This window comes from Bufo bufo, chromosome 4 (assembly GCF_905171765.1).
Source record: "Bufo bufo chromosome 4, aBufBuf1.1, whole genome shotgun sequence".
Lineage (NCBI taxonomy): Eukaryota > Metazoa > Chordata > Amphibia > Anura > Bufonidae > Bufo > Bufo bufo.
The window spans coordinates 345,196,932-345,215,296 of record NC_053392.1 but is presented as its reverse complement, the minus strand read 5'-3'; the positions used below and the strand labels follow the sequence as shown (position 1 = coordinate 345,215,296).

General features: G+C 44.9%; 1 protein-coding gene across 1 annotated transcript in view; it reads left to right on the top strand.

The window, feature by feature from the left end:
- The window catches only part of FRK (fyn related Src family tyrosine kinase), a 119,664-nt gene extending 102,155 nt beyond the window's left edge, over positions 1-17,509 (top strand). The window contains exon 8 of the mRNA XM_040431035.1: positions 15,897-17,509. Coding sequence (XP_040286969.1) covers positions 15,897-16,111 — 215 coding nt within the window. The 3' untranslated portion in view covers positions 16,112-17,509. The remainder of the gene's footprint in view (positions 1-15,896) is intronic.
- Positions 17,510-18,365: the final 856 nt, after the last annotated feature.

Below are 18,365 nucleotides of genomic sequence, written 5' to 3'. Positions count from 1 at the left end.
GATTGTTCGATGATCACGCTTCAGAAGCTTTGCAATTTTAAGAGTGCTACATCCCTCTGCAAGATAGCTCACTATTTTTGACTTTTCTGAGCCTGTCAAGTCCTTCTTTTGACCCATTTTGCCAAAGGAAAGGAAGTTGCCTAATAATTATGCACACCTGATATAGGGTGTTGATGTCATTAGACCACACCCCTTCTCATTACAGAGATGCACATCACCTAATATGCTTAATTGGTAGTAGGCTTTCGAGCCTATACAGCTTGGAGTAAGACAACATGCATAAAGAGGATGATGTGGTCAAAATACTCATTTGCCTAATAATTCTGCACGTAGTGTATATTTGCCGTTCAGCGGTGCAGTTATATGTTGTAAAGCCCTTTTTGGCGTGTATTAGTGGCACAAAAAAATATATATTTGCCGTTTAGCGGTGCAGTTACATGCCACAGAAGGCTTTAGAACATGTAACTGCACGGCTAAACGACAAATATATTTTTCTTTTGCCACTAATGCATGCCACAGAAGGCTTTTGAACATATATTAGTGGCAAAAGTTAAATATATTTGTCGTTCAGCAGTTCAAAGTTAGAAGGCTTAGAAGTTTAGAAGCAAATCTTAAAATTTTTAAGAAAATTTCCAAAACCCAACTCTGTACGTGCCCACACAGCTACTACACCCTTTCAGGGTGTTTAAACACGCAGGCAAAGAAGGATTTAGTCAGGATGGCAGGGGAGCTCATACAGCGTGCGTCTTCACTCCATGCCTGGCAGACCACGCCCCCGTGCATATGACTTTTTGATTGCTTGGTATTACACTTCTTGTTATATAACGTGACAAAAAAATAGCTTTTTTTGACACAGTTTTCTTTTTAGATTTTTTATGTTTTTCACCTGAGGGGTTAGGTCATGTGATATTTTTATATAGCGGGTTGTTATGGATGCGGCAATACCTAATATGTCTACTTTTTTATTTATTTAAGTTTTACACAATAAATGCATTTTTGAAACCAAACAAAATTGTTTTAGTGTCTCCATATTCTGAGTGCCATAGCTTTTTTTATTTTTTGGGCGACTGTCTTATGTATGGTCTCATTTTTTGCGGGATGAGATGACGGTTTTATTGGTACTATTTTATGGTGCATATGACTTTTTGATTGCTTAGTATTACACTTTTTGTGATATAAGGTGACAAAAAAATTGCTTTTTTTAAACAGTTTTCTTTTTATATTTTTTACGGTTTTCACCTGAGGGGTTAGTTCATGTAATATTTTTATACAGCAGGTTGTTACGGATGCGGCAATACCTAATATGTCAACTTTTTTTTATTTATTTAAGTTTTACGCAATAAATGCATTTTTGAAAAAAAAAAATATGTTTTAGTGTCTCCATATTCTGAGTGCCATAGCTTTTTTATTTTTTTGGCGACTGTCTTATGTAGGGTCTCATTTTTTGCTGGATTAGATGACAGTTTGATTGGTACTATTTTATGGTGCATATGACTTTTTTTTTTTAAAAGGCTTTATTTTTCCATTTTCACAGAAATAAACAAACTTTAAATAGGGGAGCAACCCCCTCAACAAGGTGTAACCTCGAACATCACATTCAATTGACAGGCAATATAATAGGATTACATATAGATAATATATCTTCAAATTCAAAGGTTGTTAATGTAATTCACATCAGTTATAAAGCAGAATTATTGTCATAAAGTCGAATTGTTTTATTAAAACCTGTCTCCATTCACACACACATTCATACTGGCAGTGACCTGGACATCTCTAAACTCCTCCAGCCCAATTACACAGTGACCGAGTTTGCATTTAGCCAAATATCCCAGATTTTCCCAAATATTTCCGGTATGCCCCTAGCTTCATAAGTTAGCTTATATACTGATAGTGTGGCATTAATAAGCTGGATCCAATGAGACAATGTTGGTTTTTTGCGGGGCTTCCAGTTTAGCAGAATTGACTTTCTCGCATAAAACATCAGCAACCTATAAAGGATTTTGGTATGTTTAGTTGGAATAATATTGTTGACAAGACCCAGTAGACTAACTTCAGGTGTTATAACTGCTGGGAGCCCCAGACGAGCATCAAGATAGTTATATACCTGCGTCCAGAATTCAGCAATAACCGGACACTCCCATACCATGTGCAATAGGGTCCCCCTGCCTATATTACATCTTGTACATGTATCTGAAGCAAGTTTATGCATGCGTACCAATCTCACTGGGGTATAGTAGACTCTGTGTAACCATTTCGTCTAAATCAGCTGATCCCGTGCACAAATCACTGTCCCCCTCCAGGAGGCCGATAGCTCTTTCTCATGATAATCTTCCAATGCAGGAATATCAGCCCTCCACTTAAGAAAAGCCCTTGCCATCGGCGAAGGCCGGGAGGATAGAAGGAAAGCGTAAAAAGACACCATTTTAGTATGATTTGCCCGTCTGGCAATTTTCTCTACTGCACTATATTCTAGCCTCAAAGGACCAGCCCCAAACTGGGATTCGCAAGCATGCCTCAGTTGGAAAAATCTAAAGAGAGATGCTTGTGGTAAGTTGTTTTCCGTTTGCAAGGTTGAGAATGTTTTAAAAAAAACGTCTTCATACACTTGAGTAAGGTATTTGACGCCCTTTCGCGGCCAGAACTCAAAATCAAGCAGAGAATTTAGTTCCACCAGTTTGGGATTTCCCCACAAGGGCATCACTGTGAATAGTTTATTGCTTTCCTCTCCATCCCCCCCACCCCCGCAAAAGTATTCCATGCATTGATCACCCTCGCCATTTGTGTAGTAAGATGTTTTACCGGGTACTTCCCTGCTCTATACACTAAGTTCATCATAGCTTCATACGACCCCATGAGAGCCGCCTCCAATACCACCGCCGGGTTATAAGGGTCTGCCTTAATCCACCAAGCAGCATAATTTAGTTGTGTCGCAATATAGTATAGATACATATCTGGAAGTGCCAGGCCACCTCTCTCATTAGTAGCTTTCAAGTATCCCTAGCTATGCGAGGAATGGAATTATTCCATAAAAAGGGCGTTAGTAAGCTGTCTAGGGTCTGGAACTGAGATTTCTGCAAAGTTAAAGGGGTTGCTCTATATATGTACAGTAACTTAGGAAGAAGAATCATTTTAAATATATTAGTGGGTCCTATCAGTGACAGTGGTAGCGCCTCCCAAGCTTTCAGTTTTTGCGAGCTGTATCTAACTACCGGGTTTATATTCAAATCTATAAATTCGGTGACATCTTTATGTATAACTATCCCCAGGTATGTGAAGTTGCTCACCACCTGAAGTGATGACCTGGGTGAGAGGGGAAAACTCATTAACCAAATATAATGCCGATTTGGCCCAATTGACCTGTAGTTCTGAAAATGTTCCATATAGATCCACTATCTCTAGTAGGGCTTCCAAAGAATGGCCTACATCTCCCAATTATATCAGCATATCATCCGCATAAAGCGAGATCGAGATGTTTTCGGATATACCTGCAATGTCCCAGCCTTGTAATCTATTACTGCCTGCTATATACACCGATAGCAGTTCCATTACTAAAGCAAACAGAAGGGGTGACAAAGGACACCCCTGCCTGGTGCCTCTTTTCAGCGCAAACGACTTAGACAAATATCCATTGACTCTTACCCTAGCCGTTGGTTGTAAATATAGCAAATGCAACCACTGGAGGAAATTTTTGGGAACCCCCATTTTCTTTAGGACTTCCCACATAAATCCCCATTCCACCGAATCAAATGCCTTCTCGTTATCCAACGAGGCAACCGCTCTGCTGCCTGCATTATCATGTGTGATTTGTAGGTTTGTAAAAAGGCGTCTCAGGTTTATATCTGTCATTTTCCCGGGCATGAAACCGGATTGATCCATGCCTACTACTGATGAAATGACTAACGCCAATCTACTAGCCAGCACCTTAGTCAATAGCTTAGCGTCTGAATTTATCAACGATATCCGGAGGCTTCCCAACTTTGTGTATGACCACTATAGTAGCTTCATGGAACGATGTTGGCAAGGCCCCACCCTCCAGAGCATACATAAATAGTTTACTGAGCCTCTGATTCAATTCCTCAATCTGAAAATTCACAGGGAAGCCATCCGGACCAGGAGTCTTTCCTTTTGCCATGCATAATATTGCATGTTGTATTTTCTGCGGGACTATGGGGCCATCTAATAATTGCTTCTCTGAATGCGCTAGCTCCGTCACCGGGATAGTATCCAGAAAAAGTGCTATTTCCTCTGCAGTTTTAGTAGTTTTAGAGGACTATAAGGAGGAGTAATAACTAGCAAATTGGTCACATATTTCCTCTGGTGCAGTAAAGAGTACACCCTGCCCATCCCTAATAGCTGGTACTACTGTTAGTGGGATTTCTGTTTTAGCCAGATACGCCAAAGTTCTCCTGCTCCTATCCCCTTCAGAAAATATGTTTTGCTTCTGAACCATGAGACGTTTCTGTGTGAATTCAGTTAAGTATAAATTGTATTGTCTTTGAGATAGAAACCAAAGTGATTGATGCTCTGGCGTGGGGTCATCTATAGATGCTTTTTCTGCAATATCTAACTTTTCCTCTAATTTCACCCGCGAAGAGAGCAGTTCTGTCCTATGTGTTGCTATCGCCGCTATTAGTACACCTCTCAAGACAGCCTTACTTGCGTCCCATACCACTAGTGAATTGGAGGAGCCCTCATTGACTTCCCAATATGTTGAAATAGCTTCCCTACACGCCACTCCCACAGGAAGGACGTCCAACCACTTTGGATTCAACCGCCAAGTAGAACTCGGTCTACTGCTCGGCAATGTAAGGATTATCTGCAAGGGGGCATGATCTGAAATACCTCTCGGCAGATACTCTGCAGCTTTCACCCGTAAAAGCCCCTCTTGATTTGTAAAGGCCAGATCAATACGGGACAATGCATTGACAGAGGTCGAGTGACATGAGTATTGCTTTGTGTTAGGGTATAAGTTCCTCCATATCTCCGTCAAGTGATTTGCTTGCGCCCAATATAGTAAAGCGGGGTTATGTCTGGGAGAAGGTCTAAGTCTATCAAGATTACTATCTAGCGTGGCATTAAATCTCCCAATATAAACAAGGGAGCCGCAGGGAGAACAACTACTCTGGCCATGATTTGGTCAACCACTTCCCTCTCAAACGGCGGGGGCACATAAATACCTACTATTAAGATTTCACAACCTCTAATGTTAGCCTGCAGCAGTACATATTTCCCTGCCGCTCTTTTAACTTTGTCATTGAGTCCCCGGACATTCCAGGAAATTAGCTTACATATAGCCATTGTTACTTAAGAGATATATCCCCTTTTCCTCCATATCCTTCAGCGTCACTGCTCCATTCACACACACACACACACACACACACACACACTCCAACTTGTATCTAAAGTAGAACATCCCATTCTGCACGCACCATGCCCAGACATCCCCAACTCGTCTAAGCTTCTATATCCCTAACCTACCAATCCTTTTAGTGTAAACTAAGGAAGACACAGTCTGCCTAAAAAATACTAAGACATAGTATAAGACCTAAGTCCCTCAAAACTTCTCAAAATCGAGCGATAACTCTGAACTGAGATTAACCCCTGTCAGTACCAATACTTCCTGGCATTACTAAAGTATCCTGCTATCTGCGTGTAAGGTCATATCTGTCCCGCAACAGCTCAGGTGTTTTACATAAGGACCAGATTGATATAAACAGAGCTCCATTAGTAGAGTAAAACATTTGCAGCAGTTCTCTGCGATTTGATAGTCCTTCACTTCATCTCGGACGTTGTCGATCAATCCAGCCAGTCGCTTCCTCTGGAGTCTGGAAGAATCTGGCTCTGTCACCCTCTTGGATTCTCAGCTTTGCCGGGTATATCATTGCGTACTTGATTCCCAGCTCCCGTAGACGTGTCCTGGCATTTGAAAACTGTCGCCGTTGCTTCTGCACCTCTGCTGTAAAATCAGGGTAGAAGGATAACTTCGCATTTTCAATTTGAATGTCCTTCTTTTGTCTAGCGGCCACCAGAATAGCATCCCGATCCCTGTAGTTTAATATCTTCATTATAATAGGCCTGGGAGCAGCCCCTGATGGTAATGGTCTTGTAGGGATCCTATGGGCTCTCTCCACCACAAAACTGGAAGACAACTCAATCGGGCACAGTATAGTGCGAATCAATTGCTCAGCGTATGCCTCTGGAGCGGAACCTTTAACCCTTTCGAGTAATCCCAGGATTCTGACATTATTTTTTCTATTGCGGATCTCCGCATCCTCCACTCTGGCAAGCAAGATTTTCATCTGTTGTTGCAGGTTTCTGGTTGTTTCAGACGTGGTATTTGCAGAGTCCTCCACATCACCCAGGCGGCGTTCCACCTCTTTAGTGCGGTTTCTCATTTTATCCATATCATGTCGTAGACAATTAATGTTGCTTTGTAAGTGATCAATCTTTGTTGTTAGAGCCACCTGACATGCAGCAATGGCAGTCATTATCTTGTCAGTTTGGAGCTCAGCACTCGCAGCACCACTCTGGTTTATGTCTATCTCAGTCTGGCTCATATTATCTACCACTTCTTTGGCTGGTGTAGAGCTCGCAGATGTCACAGTTTTGCGGCCCATAGGTGAGATTGATAAATGGCTTCTGCTGTTCGCAGGTGTAGAGGAGGGGGTGTAATCGGCGACTCTTTAGGCTTCAGATAAAATATTGCAGCCGTCACCAGTGATGGTTTCACTGAAGGAGGGGGTATGGACAACAGTATAGTCCTTTATCTTTACTTGCGAGGCAGTTTCAGGAGGCAGCGTTCCCCTTAATGTAGATTGCCTTCACAGGCAGACTTCTGTTTCGGCTTCTCAGCCTATATTACCATGGGGTGCCCAATATGTTGACTGGGCTCCAGGCCCCTTACTTCACCACCCTCCAGAGGCAATTGTAGGTAGCCCCCTCACCCTCCTACCTCTTCAGGGGTTAACTTCCTCCCCCCTTACTTGTATACCTCCACGTGCTGGGGGGTGACGCAGGGAGAGCGATGTCTTCCTTCACAGGCGATTCTTCAGCTGCACAGCAAAAGCGCTAACAGCCTGCCACCACCAAAGCGATTCAGGTTCCTGGACAGCTTTCGCCGATGGGACATCTGTTTCCCTCCGTATCAGCGCCAGCAACAGCGCTCAGCAGCCTCCTTCTCCCTTCCCAAGATGGCCGTCCTCCGTGCTAGGTAAGCAGCAGTCTTCCGCCACGCCAGCCACTGGAGCTATAGGGATACCGCCAAGCACCCGAAACACTGCACCGGGTGACTCTGTACGTGCCCACACAGCTACTACACCCTTTCAGGGAGTTTTTTAAACGCAGGCAAAGCAGGATTTAGTCAGGATGGCAGGGGAGCTCATACAGCGTGCGTCTTCACTCCATGCCCGGCAGACCACGCCGTGCATATGACTTTTTGATTGCTTGGTATTACACTTTTTGCGATATAAGGTGACAAAAAAAGGCTTTTTTGACACAGTTTTCTTATATATTTTTTTTAAGGTTTTCACCTGAGGGGTTAGGTCATGTGATATTTTTATACAGCAGGTTGTTACGGATGTGGCAATACCTAATATGTCTACTTTTTTTATTTATTTAAGTTTTATTGTAAGGTTGTTACCAGCCTGCATTTGTGGGAGGGGCGTCTGGCTATTTAGTCACCTCCCCTCTGTTCAGCTGGGCGCCTGAGCCTCACGCATTCCGTGGTATCGCGCTCCTTCCTCTCTGTTTCGTGACCTCCTTCCGGTTCCAGCATACAGGCACCGCCGGCGTCCGAATCATCCTCTCCATCGCCCTCCTCTCCAGGTAATCGAGGTGCAGTTCGCGTCGCACCAGCTGAGCCTCACGTCGGGGCTCGCGCCCCCCTGGTGGTACTGGTTAGGTGCCGCTCTCCCCCTGCCTAATTCCGATTCCGGCTGCAGCGCCGGCACCCGGCGTCCTGGGTCACTATCTTGCCGGTCACGTGCCGCGCTACTGGGGGTACCAAGTAGTTTTCTCTTTGGGCTGTCAGTTTGGTTCCCTCTTTTCACCACCCATGCACTCTCCTAAGCACAAGTAATCTGGGCTTTTTTTCTGGCTATGTGATGCAGGCAGCGTTTTCATTTTGGGGGGGGGGGGAGACGCAGTTTTCAACCATATGCCCTCTATTAGGCAGGGCACACAAAAAAAACGGAACGCTTCCCTACAGTCAGTCCATCCTCGTCGCTGCCTCTGCATCACATTGCCAGAATTTGCGCCGTGAAGTTGGTGATACATTTCTGTCCAATTCTACGGTCCTGCTACGTCACGTTGCTTCCGTCTCCAGATCCTTCCACTTTTTGGGGTCCGGTGGATCATCCGGGGTCTTCCCGTGCCTTGCGGTCTTCCCAGGGTGTCACGTCACTGGTTTCGCCCGGTTTGTCAAATGTCTGGTTCGCCCAGGTGGTCACATTCCTGGGTCACCCAGGTTGTCAGTGTTCCTGGATCGCCCAGGTTGTCAATGTTCCTGGATCGCCCAGGTTGTCAGTGTTCCTGGATCGCCCAGGTTGTCAGTGTTCCTGGATCGCCCAGGTTGTCAGTGTTCCTGGATCGCCCAGGTTGTCAATGTTCCTGGATCGCCCAGGTTATCAATGTTCCTGGATCGCCCAGGTTGTCAGTGTTCCTGGATCGCCCAGGTTGTCAGTGTTCCTGGATCGCCCAGGTTGTCAATGTTCCTGGATCGCCCAGGTTTTCAATGTTCCTGGATCGCCCAGGTTGTCATGTTCCTGGATCGCCCAGGTTGTCAGTGTTCCTGGATCGCCCAGGTTGTCAATGTTCCTGGATCGCCCAGGTTATCAATGTTCCTGGATCGCCCAGGTTGTCATGTTCCTGGATCGCCCAGGTTGTCAGTGTTCCTGGATCGCCCAGGTTGTCAATGTTCCTGGATCGCCCAGGTTATCAATGTTCCTGGATCGCCCAGGTTATCAATGTTCCTGGATCGCCCAGGTTGTCAGTGTTCCTGGATCGCCCAGGTTGTCAATGTTCCTGGATCGCCCAGGTTATCAATGTTCCTGGATCGCCCAGGTTATCAATGTTCCTGGATCGCCCAGGTTGTCAGTGTTCCTGGATCGCCCAGGTTGTCAGTGTTCCTGGATCGCCCAGGTTGTCAGTGTTCCTGGATCGCCCAGGTTGTCAGTGTTCCTGGATCGCCCAGGTTGTCAGTGTTCCTGGATCGCCCAGGTTGTCAGTGTTCCTGGATCGCCCAGGTTGTCAGTGTTCCTGGATCGCCCAGGTTGTCAGTGTTCCTGGATCGCCCAGGTTGTCAGTGTTCCTGGATCGCCCAGGTTGTCAGTGTTCCTGGATCGCCCAGGTTTTGTCTGCATTTTCTTAGGTTTTTACATCTATGCTGATGTCGATTGTTCCTTCCTTTAGATTGGGCAGTTGTTATTTTTCCTTCCTCTCCTTCGTTTCATCTAGGAATCTCGAGGCAATTCCAGGTAAGTCGGCTCAGAGACGGTCACTGGGGTAGGGTTAACTCTCAGTTTGATACTCAAGTCCGTTCTTTTTATTAGTTTCCACTTAATCGATTGGGGTTTTTGGAAATCATCTTTCTAAACCGTTCACATTCCCGTCAGGTCGTCATGTCTCACATGTCCGATATGGAGGACAACCTCTCCATGCCAGGATCATCCGTCTCGGGGCATTTTAGCAACACATCTCTGAGGAGTTGGACCGTGCCGAAGTTAATCGCCAAACTCAATCGCAGGGGGATTCGGCATCCCGCGACGGCCCGCAAGGCCGAATTATACCGGCTCCTGATGACCACTCCGGGTCCGACAGCCAAGCAGTCCAATAGCGACTCCATCCGGCTGGCTCTAGCCCAGATCCAGTCATCCATCACCGGACTCGTTAGCTCAGTCACGGACATTCAGAACAGGGTCGCGGTTTTAGAATCCAGGCCAGCAGCCTCACCGCAATCTCCAGGTTCGGCAGTCATTTCTGCCATTCCTCCGGACGTTGCAGGTAGGCCTTCTGCCACCCCCCAAATTGCTCCTTCCCACTTCGTTCCGGAGCATATTAAGAAGGATATCTTGGCAGGCAAGGACGTTAATTTAGCATCCATTTTGATTGCCTCCCAGGATATCTCCGAAAACCGGGTGATTAATTGCGGAGAGGTTTCCGTGGTGTTGAAGGCCAAGGATGCTCGGTTAAATAGGAAGCTGTCGGTTTCCGAGTTTGTCCTGGCCTTCAGTCTCTACAGGGATGTAATATGCTCCGCCCATCCCAATCGTAGGGAGGAATTAGATACTTACTTGTACCGGATTGCGGATTTGGGGCACAAGTACGGCGGCTCGGCATTTTACGATTATCATCGTTCGTTTTCTGCCAAAGCCGCCGCAGCCCTGAATCAATTTCAGTTCATGTCCAACTGGGCAGACTTGGACATGGAGCTATTCTGCCGGCACTTCGCAGGTCTGAAGGCTCCCCTGTGTGCCATCTGCCAGTCCATCTTTCATTCCACGGAATGGTGCCCTAATCCGGTGCAAGATCCTCAGTCAGCGCCCACTCCAGGTCCGTCCGGGTCCTCCAGGTCTTCCTCATCATTAGATAAACTGGGTAGGCCCATTGTGTACCTTGGCAGTAGCCAGGTGTGCAATAATTTTAATGCTAAGGGCTGTGCTTTCAACGCGTGCCGGGCACTGCACATCTGCTCCCTTTGTTTTCGGGCCCACCCTCGTTCTTCCTGTCCCAGGAAGTCAGCCAGGGACTCCTGACTAGCCGACCTCAACTTGGAGTTACTGGCTGCACTCCTGCAGGACCACCCTGATCGTTCCTTTGTCGCCTTCTTATTGGATGGGTGCAGAGACGGGTTTCACACCGGCATTATCACGCCCCCTCAGGGCTGCTGGTTGGGCCCCAATCTGCTATCCGCCTCCAGTGACCCTGAGGCGGTGTCCACTCTCATTCAGGCAGAGGTCGACAAAGGGTTCGTCATTGGTCCTTTCCTTCAGATCCCATTCCGGTCGTGGCACATCAACCCTATCGGTCTGGTCACGAAGTCATCTTCAAATAAAAAACGTCTCATTTATGATCTCTCCGCGCCTCATATGTCCTCCATCCCCAGTCTTAATTCACTCATTCCGTCTGAGGAATATTCCATGCAATATTCCTCAGTTGACGAGGCCATCCAGTACATTCTTCAAGCAGGCGTCGGGGCTTGGTTGGCCAAAGTAGACATTGCCGATGCCTTTAAGCTGCTTCCAATACACCCGCAGCTTTGGAAGTACTACGGCATCCAGTGGGCAGGTAAATTTTATTTTGCCAACCGGCTTACTTTTGGCTCCAAGAGCAGCCCCTGGCTTTTTGAACAGCTTGCTAAAGCCTTGCACTGGATTCTCAACCATCACGGTGGCTTATCCATGGTCGTTCACTACCTGGACGATTTTCTCCTCATTGAAAGGCCCAGTCAGGTCCCTTCCATTCCCCATTCACTTCTGGACATTTTTTCCCGACTCCAGGTTCCCGTGGCCACGGCCAAGACTGAGGGTCCGGCCACTACAGTCACCTTCCTGGGCATTATTCTTGATACCGTTAGAATGGAAGCTAGCCTCCCCAGCGAGAAGTTGCTCAGGATTCGCTCAGCCATCTCCCGGGCAGTCCAGTCTCACTCGCTGACCAGGGCGGAGCTCCAATCCTTGCTGGGGATGCTTAATTTCGCCACCAGAATTATGCCTCAAGGTAGGGCCTTCCTTTCCAGGTTGCTATGTCTCCTGCCCTCGGCCCCGGATCAAGATTCTGTCGTCCATTTGGACAGCCAGGCCATTGCAGATCTCGACATGTGGAGCAGTTTTCTCGCTAACTGGAACGGCATTTCCTTGTTCGTTCCGCAGTGGGATTCCTCTTCCCCCATGGTTTTCTCCGACGCCGCCGGTTTCTCCGGGTTCGCTGCCATCTTCAGATCTCATTGGCTGGCTGCCGGATGGCCGCCAGAATTAGCCTCGGACTCTGCAGCTCTAAAATCTTCCCCCCTTTTGGAACTATATCCTATAGTGGCGGCTGCTCAGGCCTGGGGTCACCTCTGGTCTAACTCTTCCGTGACGTTCGTTACGGATAGCCAGACCTTGGTGGACATCGTCAACAAGGGCAGAGCCCAGTCCCTCAGGATCATGGCGTTATTACGCAAATTAGTGTGGTTATCCCTCCACCATAATTTTCACATGCGCTGCGTACACATCTCAGGCGAGCAGAATAGGGCTGCGGACGCGCTTTCCCGTGCTAACTTTGCAATTTTCTTTCAGGAAATGCCCGACGCGGATCGGTCAGGCACGCCGGTGCCTCAATTCAGCACCCTCACTCTGGTTTAGGTTCGCTCTTAGAGGAGGCCAAGGGCCTGGTCGCCAAATCCTTGTCACGTAATACGGCGAGGAATTATCAGGCGGGTCTAAGGGCGTTTGATAAATTCTCTAGGAATCATCCGAGGGGTCAACACTCCGAGATCTCCTACATCATGGCCTTCCTGGCCTATTGTCATTCGCATCTCTCCCTGTCATATGGTACCATCAGACTTTATTTGGCCGGACTTCAACATCACGCTATGCTGGCCAATCCTCATCACAGGTCCTATTTTTCCATCCAAGCTATTAAAGCCACCCTTCGGGGCATTCAAAAGGAAGGGAAGGGATCCGTGAGCCATAGGCAGCCAGTATCCGGCCAGTTGTTCAGGGATCTCTCCTCGTCATTGGATGGTAATCCTTTTGGGCCCTCCACTAGCCTGATTCTGAAAGCGGCTATGTATCTCGCTTTTTATGGGTTTCTCCGGCCCGGAGAGGTTCTGGCTGGTCCAAATCGGAAAAACCATCCTCTGAAGCAACATCTGTCCTGGGGCCAGGGCCATTACACTCTGCTTCTACCCTCCACCAAAACCAATCAGACGGGTCCTCCCTCTGAAATCAAGTTCTACCCGACCTTGAACAATTGGTGCCCAGTTCAAGTGCTGCATCAACTGACAGCACTCATCCAAGGTTCATTGCCCGGCAGTCCACTCTTGCCGCATGCAGGCAAGCCTCTCAGCACCTCGCAATTCATCGCTTATATCCGTGCTCTCGCCCAGGGTTTAGGCTATGACCCCAAGGTAATCTCAGGGCACTCATTTCGTATAGGGGCAGCCTCCGCTGCTTCCCGTCATCAGGTGCCGGCCCACGTCATCCGGTCCATGGGGCGGTGGCGATCCTCCTGCTTTACCAGGTACATACCCAATCCCCAAACGGAGATATCCCATGCCTTTCGTTCTCTGGCTTTGTAATTTGTAAATAAAAGTGTTGTACCTACCTGTTGTTTTTTGCCCCCTTTTTCCCTCACTGGTGTACCCGCGCCCGTGGCTTCCGGCACAATTCAGCCACTATGTTCAGGGCAGGTTTCTCTGCGTACGCCGACGTTGTCCTAGCCCTGACCATAAATTGTAAGGCTGTTACCAGCCTGCATTTGTGGGAGGGGCGTCTGGCTATTTAGTCACCTCCCCTCCGTTCAGCTGGGTGCCCGAGCCTCACGCCCCTCCCTCCCGACCCTTTTTCTCAGGTTTCCATCAGGTATGCCCCCTTTTTCCCTCACTGGTGTACCCGCGCCCGTGGCTTCCGGCACAATTCAGCCACTATGTTCAGGGCAGGTTTCTCTGCGTACGCCGACGTTGTCCTAGCCCTGACCATAAACACAATAAATGCATTTTTGAAACAAAATAATTATGTTTTAGTGTCTCCATTTTCTGAGTGCCATAGCTTTTTTATTTTTTTGGCGACTGTCTTATGTAGGGTTCATTTTTTGCGGGATGAGATGATGGTTTGATTGGTACTATTTTATGGTGCGTACAACTTTTTGATCGCTTGGTATTACACTTTTTGTAATGTAAAGTGACAAAAAAAATGGCTTTTTCAACACAGTTTTTATGTTTTATTTTTTACGGTGTTCACCTGAAGGGTTAGGTCATCTGATATTTTAATATATCTGGTTGTTACGGACATGGTGTAACCTAATATTTTTACTTTTTAACATTTTTTTTTACTTTTAACACAAAAGCATTTTTGAAACCAAAAAAAAAATCATGTTTTAGTGTCTCCATTCTGAGAGCCATATTTTTATTTATTTTTTTGCCAGATTGTTTTATGTAGGGGCTCATTTTTTGCGAAATGAGGTGACGATTTGATTGGTACTATTTTGGGGGGCATACACCTTTTTGATCGCTTGGTGTTGCACTTTTTGTGATGTAAGGTGACAAATGTTTTTTTGCTTTAGCACAGTTTTTATTTTATTTTTTCTACGGAGTTCAGGTGAGGGGGTGGATCATGTGATAGTTTTATAGAGCCGGTTGCTATGGATGCGGCAATACCCTATATGTCTGTTTTTCTTTCTTTTTTTTCTTTTTTCACAATTTTCTGTGTTTTATTTTGGGAAATATATATATTTTTTTCCTTGAAACTTAATTGTTTTTTTATTATGAAAAACACTTCTTTTTTTTAACTTTTTTTTTTGGTCCCACTATGGGACTTCAACTTCTGGGGTCTGATCCCCTCTGCAATGCATTACAATACATCTGTATTGTACGGTAAGGGTCCTTAAGGAGTTAAGGCAAGTTTCACATATGCGGTACTGCCTTCCAGCAGGCTGTTCAGGCATAGAGTGCTAGAAATTGACCAGACAAAAACCGCAGCACACAGTGGTTTCTGTCTGGTGATTCTCTGCATATTTCCAGGTTGTGGCCAGATCTCCACCGCACCCCATTATAGTTAATGAGGCCGACAGGCATTCTGGTAGCCGGATCCGGAGAACTCTGGCAGGCTGTTCTCAGCTGGAACAGACTGCCAGAATGCTGTGCTGCAAATGTGAAACTAGCCTAAAAACACCACAATAATCCTTTTTTCGTGGCAGATGTTTCTTTTCTGCCTAATGATCTCTAAAATGGTGACTATCATTTTGAGCGATTTGTGTGGGACGATTAACAAATGTTTTGTATTCTACTATTACACATTTTTTAGGAAATTCGTAAAAGTTTGTTTATCTCTAATCACTACAATTCACTTTTTAAGACCCATTTTGGGTTATTCATTCCTGCTACATCCTGGCGATATCAGTCACTTTATACTAGATTTCTATCCCTATATGTGAGGATCTTGTTTCCATAAACTTATTTATAACAGGTAAGTCAGCGTACAATCATTTCACTATGATACACATAGTTGGTGATTTATCAGAACTGCAAAGTTAGAAATGTCTTAGAAGGAAAAACTAAGCATACTTTATTTATAAGAACATGTCTTGTCACATGATATAGTAGAGGGGGCAATAGAAATATAAAATGATTCCAACTAACGTTTTTAGTTTTTTTTTTTCTTAGAGTCTCAGATGATGACTATGTTATGCATATGTTAGGGCAATCATATGAAGAGTGTAAATGAATAGAATAAATCAGAAATACCGTAGGGTTGATTGCCTATAAGGAGGAAATGTTTAGCATTGTCATCCTTCTGCATGAATGTTATTAACTTGTGGCTCATAAAAAATCCTAAGCAAAACAAAAAGAGCAGACGATGATGCCATCACATTTTCATATAATTGAAATTATCCATCTATTATTAAAATAAAACAAAACATTCCTAACATACTGCAGTAAATTTCACTTTCATTTGAAATTCTTTAATAAGAAACGCAGCATGTAGAGAGCAATTACAAATATGGTTTACCTGCCGTTTCACCAGCTGAGCAATTTCATGTTTCTTAATTGCTGATCAAGGTCTCGTTCCTTTAACTGAAAAGACAAGGTCATTGTGTACTTAAAGGAATCCCGCGGCGCACATTGATAGAAATGATTCCCTTATGTAAATTCTAAAATTACATGGATTATTTCTAACACTTTTTATTCTCTTCTGCAGGCATGAATGGAAGACAGGCATTCGAAAAAATTGAACAAGGCTACCGGATTCCTAAACCCTTCAACTGTCCCCAGGACCTTTATAACATCATGATGGAATGTTGGAATGCAGATCCAGAAAACCGGCCAACCTTCGAAACCTTACAGTGGAGGCTTGAAGATTATTTTGAAACTGAATCTTCATCTTATCATGATTCAAATGCATTTGCTAGTTAGAATTTAGATAGAAGGACCAGCCATGAGACTCGATTTATATGTTTTTAATCACTTGAGTCATCGATACTGGAAAAGAACACAAAATATTTTTCTACTGAAGGACAATCAAAATCAGCAGCATTTCAATAAGTCATTAAACTTGGACATCACTACCTGAAGAAATAATTCACATGGCTTTAAAAGGTTTATGTGAAAAAATAGCACTTTTATAGAAGATAAGCACTCCGGAGGCATAATGTAGGCATTTAGCGTTTACAGAGAGTTCAAGAAAATGTGACCTTTCTATCATGGTGTTGGCACTCTGTCATCATTCTGTCATTTTGTGTGTTGGGGTATATAATCTTAAGAAAGGTAGCTGGTCTCAGAGGATGGGGCATAAGTGTAACACGCCTATTTCATGTTTGAAACAATCTTCCTAACTTTCTACTTTTTAAAAATTATTTTTAGCATAAATATTCACAGAGAACAAGTGAGCATGAAAATGCTAATTGCTGCTAAGATCTAAACGTGGCCATACACAAGCCTTAGACTAAAGGCTTAACCTACCCAAGTAGGATGTTGGGGGAAAGAAAGATTATTTGTTCTTGTGGCTGATATGTAATTGATAGAGCTGTCTGGCAGCTGCTTAGAATCTTCTCTCCACAGAGAAAAAATGCCAGGTTTTTTTTGAGTTGGGAGGAAAAGCAGTTACCTGAACAAGTTATCTGGTAGACTCCCTAGGGGTTCTATTCTAGACCGTACTAGGATGCTGATTCTCGGCTAACTTTGAACAGTTATGCAGATGAAAGGCTTTCTGGAGAGAGGCACAGAGTTGCACAATGAGAAGAAAGACCATTATTGGGTTGGAACAGGCTAATTTGAGGTGTAGAGTCTAAGAAACCCTATGTTCTTCACCTTTAATTCCTGCAAGAACGTGTGACCCATCAGATACCCAAGTGGTAGCCCATGGGAGAGTCCCTAATAGTCTGACAGCAGAAATTGGGCTGGGCTAAAGAAGTAGTAAGGGTAGATTTGGTTTAGCAACATGTAGGTGACCATCAGCTTTTGAATCAGCGTCAGAAGGTCAGGTAGTCAAGTGGGCTGGGTCAAACACAAGAAATCACAGAAATGCAAACAGGAAAATACAGTAAGCCAGAAACTCACTAAAGAGTACTGGAAAATTTTGTGATTTGAAGGCCCTAGAGGAGTGAAGTCACATGCTGTGGCAAGTCCCGCTCCTGTGGCTGGACCTGCACAACAGAGAGAGAGATATAAGTGACGTCCTATCGTCTTGTTGAAGTCACGGATATGGATGGCTGACATGCCTCATGTCGTTGAAGATGAAGCATCATGGCTGCTGACACTAATGTGTATGACCAATAACCAGCTTTACATGCTTGATTCTAAATTCTCATCTCTATATGTATAAAAATGCAGGCTGGGATGTAGATGTTTCATAATTTTTCAGCCAGTGGAGTCTTTAACTTGTTCATAAAGTAAATTTCTTGTTTTGACAGTTGTCTGATGTAGAAAAGCTCAAGACAAAGCAATGTTTTACTTTTGCCTTGCCAGACGTATTCCATATATATTACACTGGGAAATTATTTTAGCTAAATCTTGTATGGGATTATATTTTTCAATGGCACTGTTGCTGGCCAATCCCCAGTTATTCCTATCAGTCAGTTTCTTAAAAAATGAGTTGAATATAGAAACTATTGTATATGTGTAAAAAAATAAAATAAAACATTTGCATAAGACTGGTGGGGCTATATATGGCAGTTACCAATTTTTAAAAGGATTTTCCAGAACTTAAATATTGATGTCAAACCTTTAGAACAGGTCATCAATATCAGATTGGTGAGGATCCAACTTCCAGCACCCATGACAATTAGCTTTTAAAACATGCCGCAGCACTTAAGTGAGTACTGAGACCTGTGGCCTGTGACGTCTTGTTCATCACTCACATGGCATTTCTGCTGTGAGATCCATTCAAGTGAATGTGATTTAGTTGCAATACCAAGCACGGCCACTATACAATGTACATTGCTATGATTAGTATACCATGAAGAGACCGCAGCACTTATCCAAGCGTCATGCCCCTTCATACAGCTGATCAGTGGGCATGCTGGGAGTCGGACCCCCACTAATTTGATATTGCTGATGTAGGTCACTAGTACCAGAAACCCCTTTAATAACTACATAATTGGCACAAATATTTCTGTTTCTTGTATCAAGGTATTAACTTTGCCATAGGATACCATATTACCTGATTGGT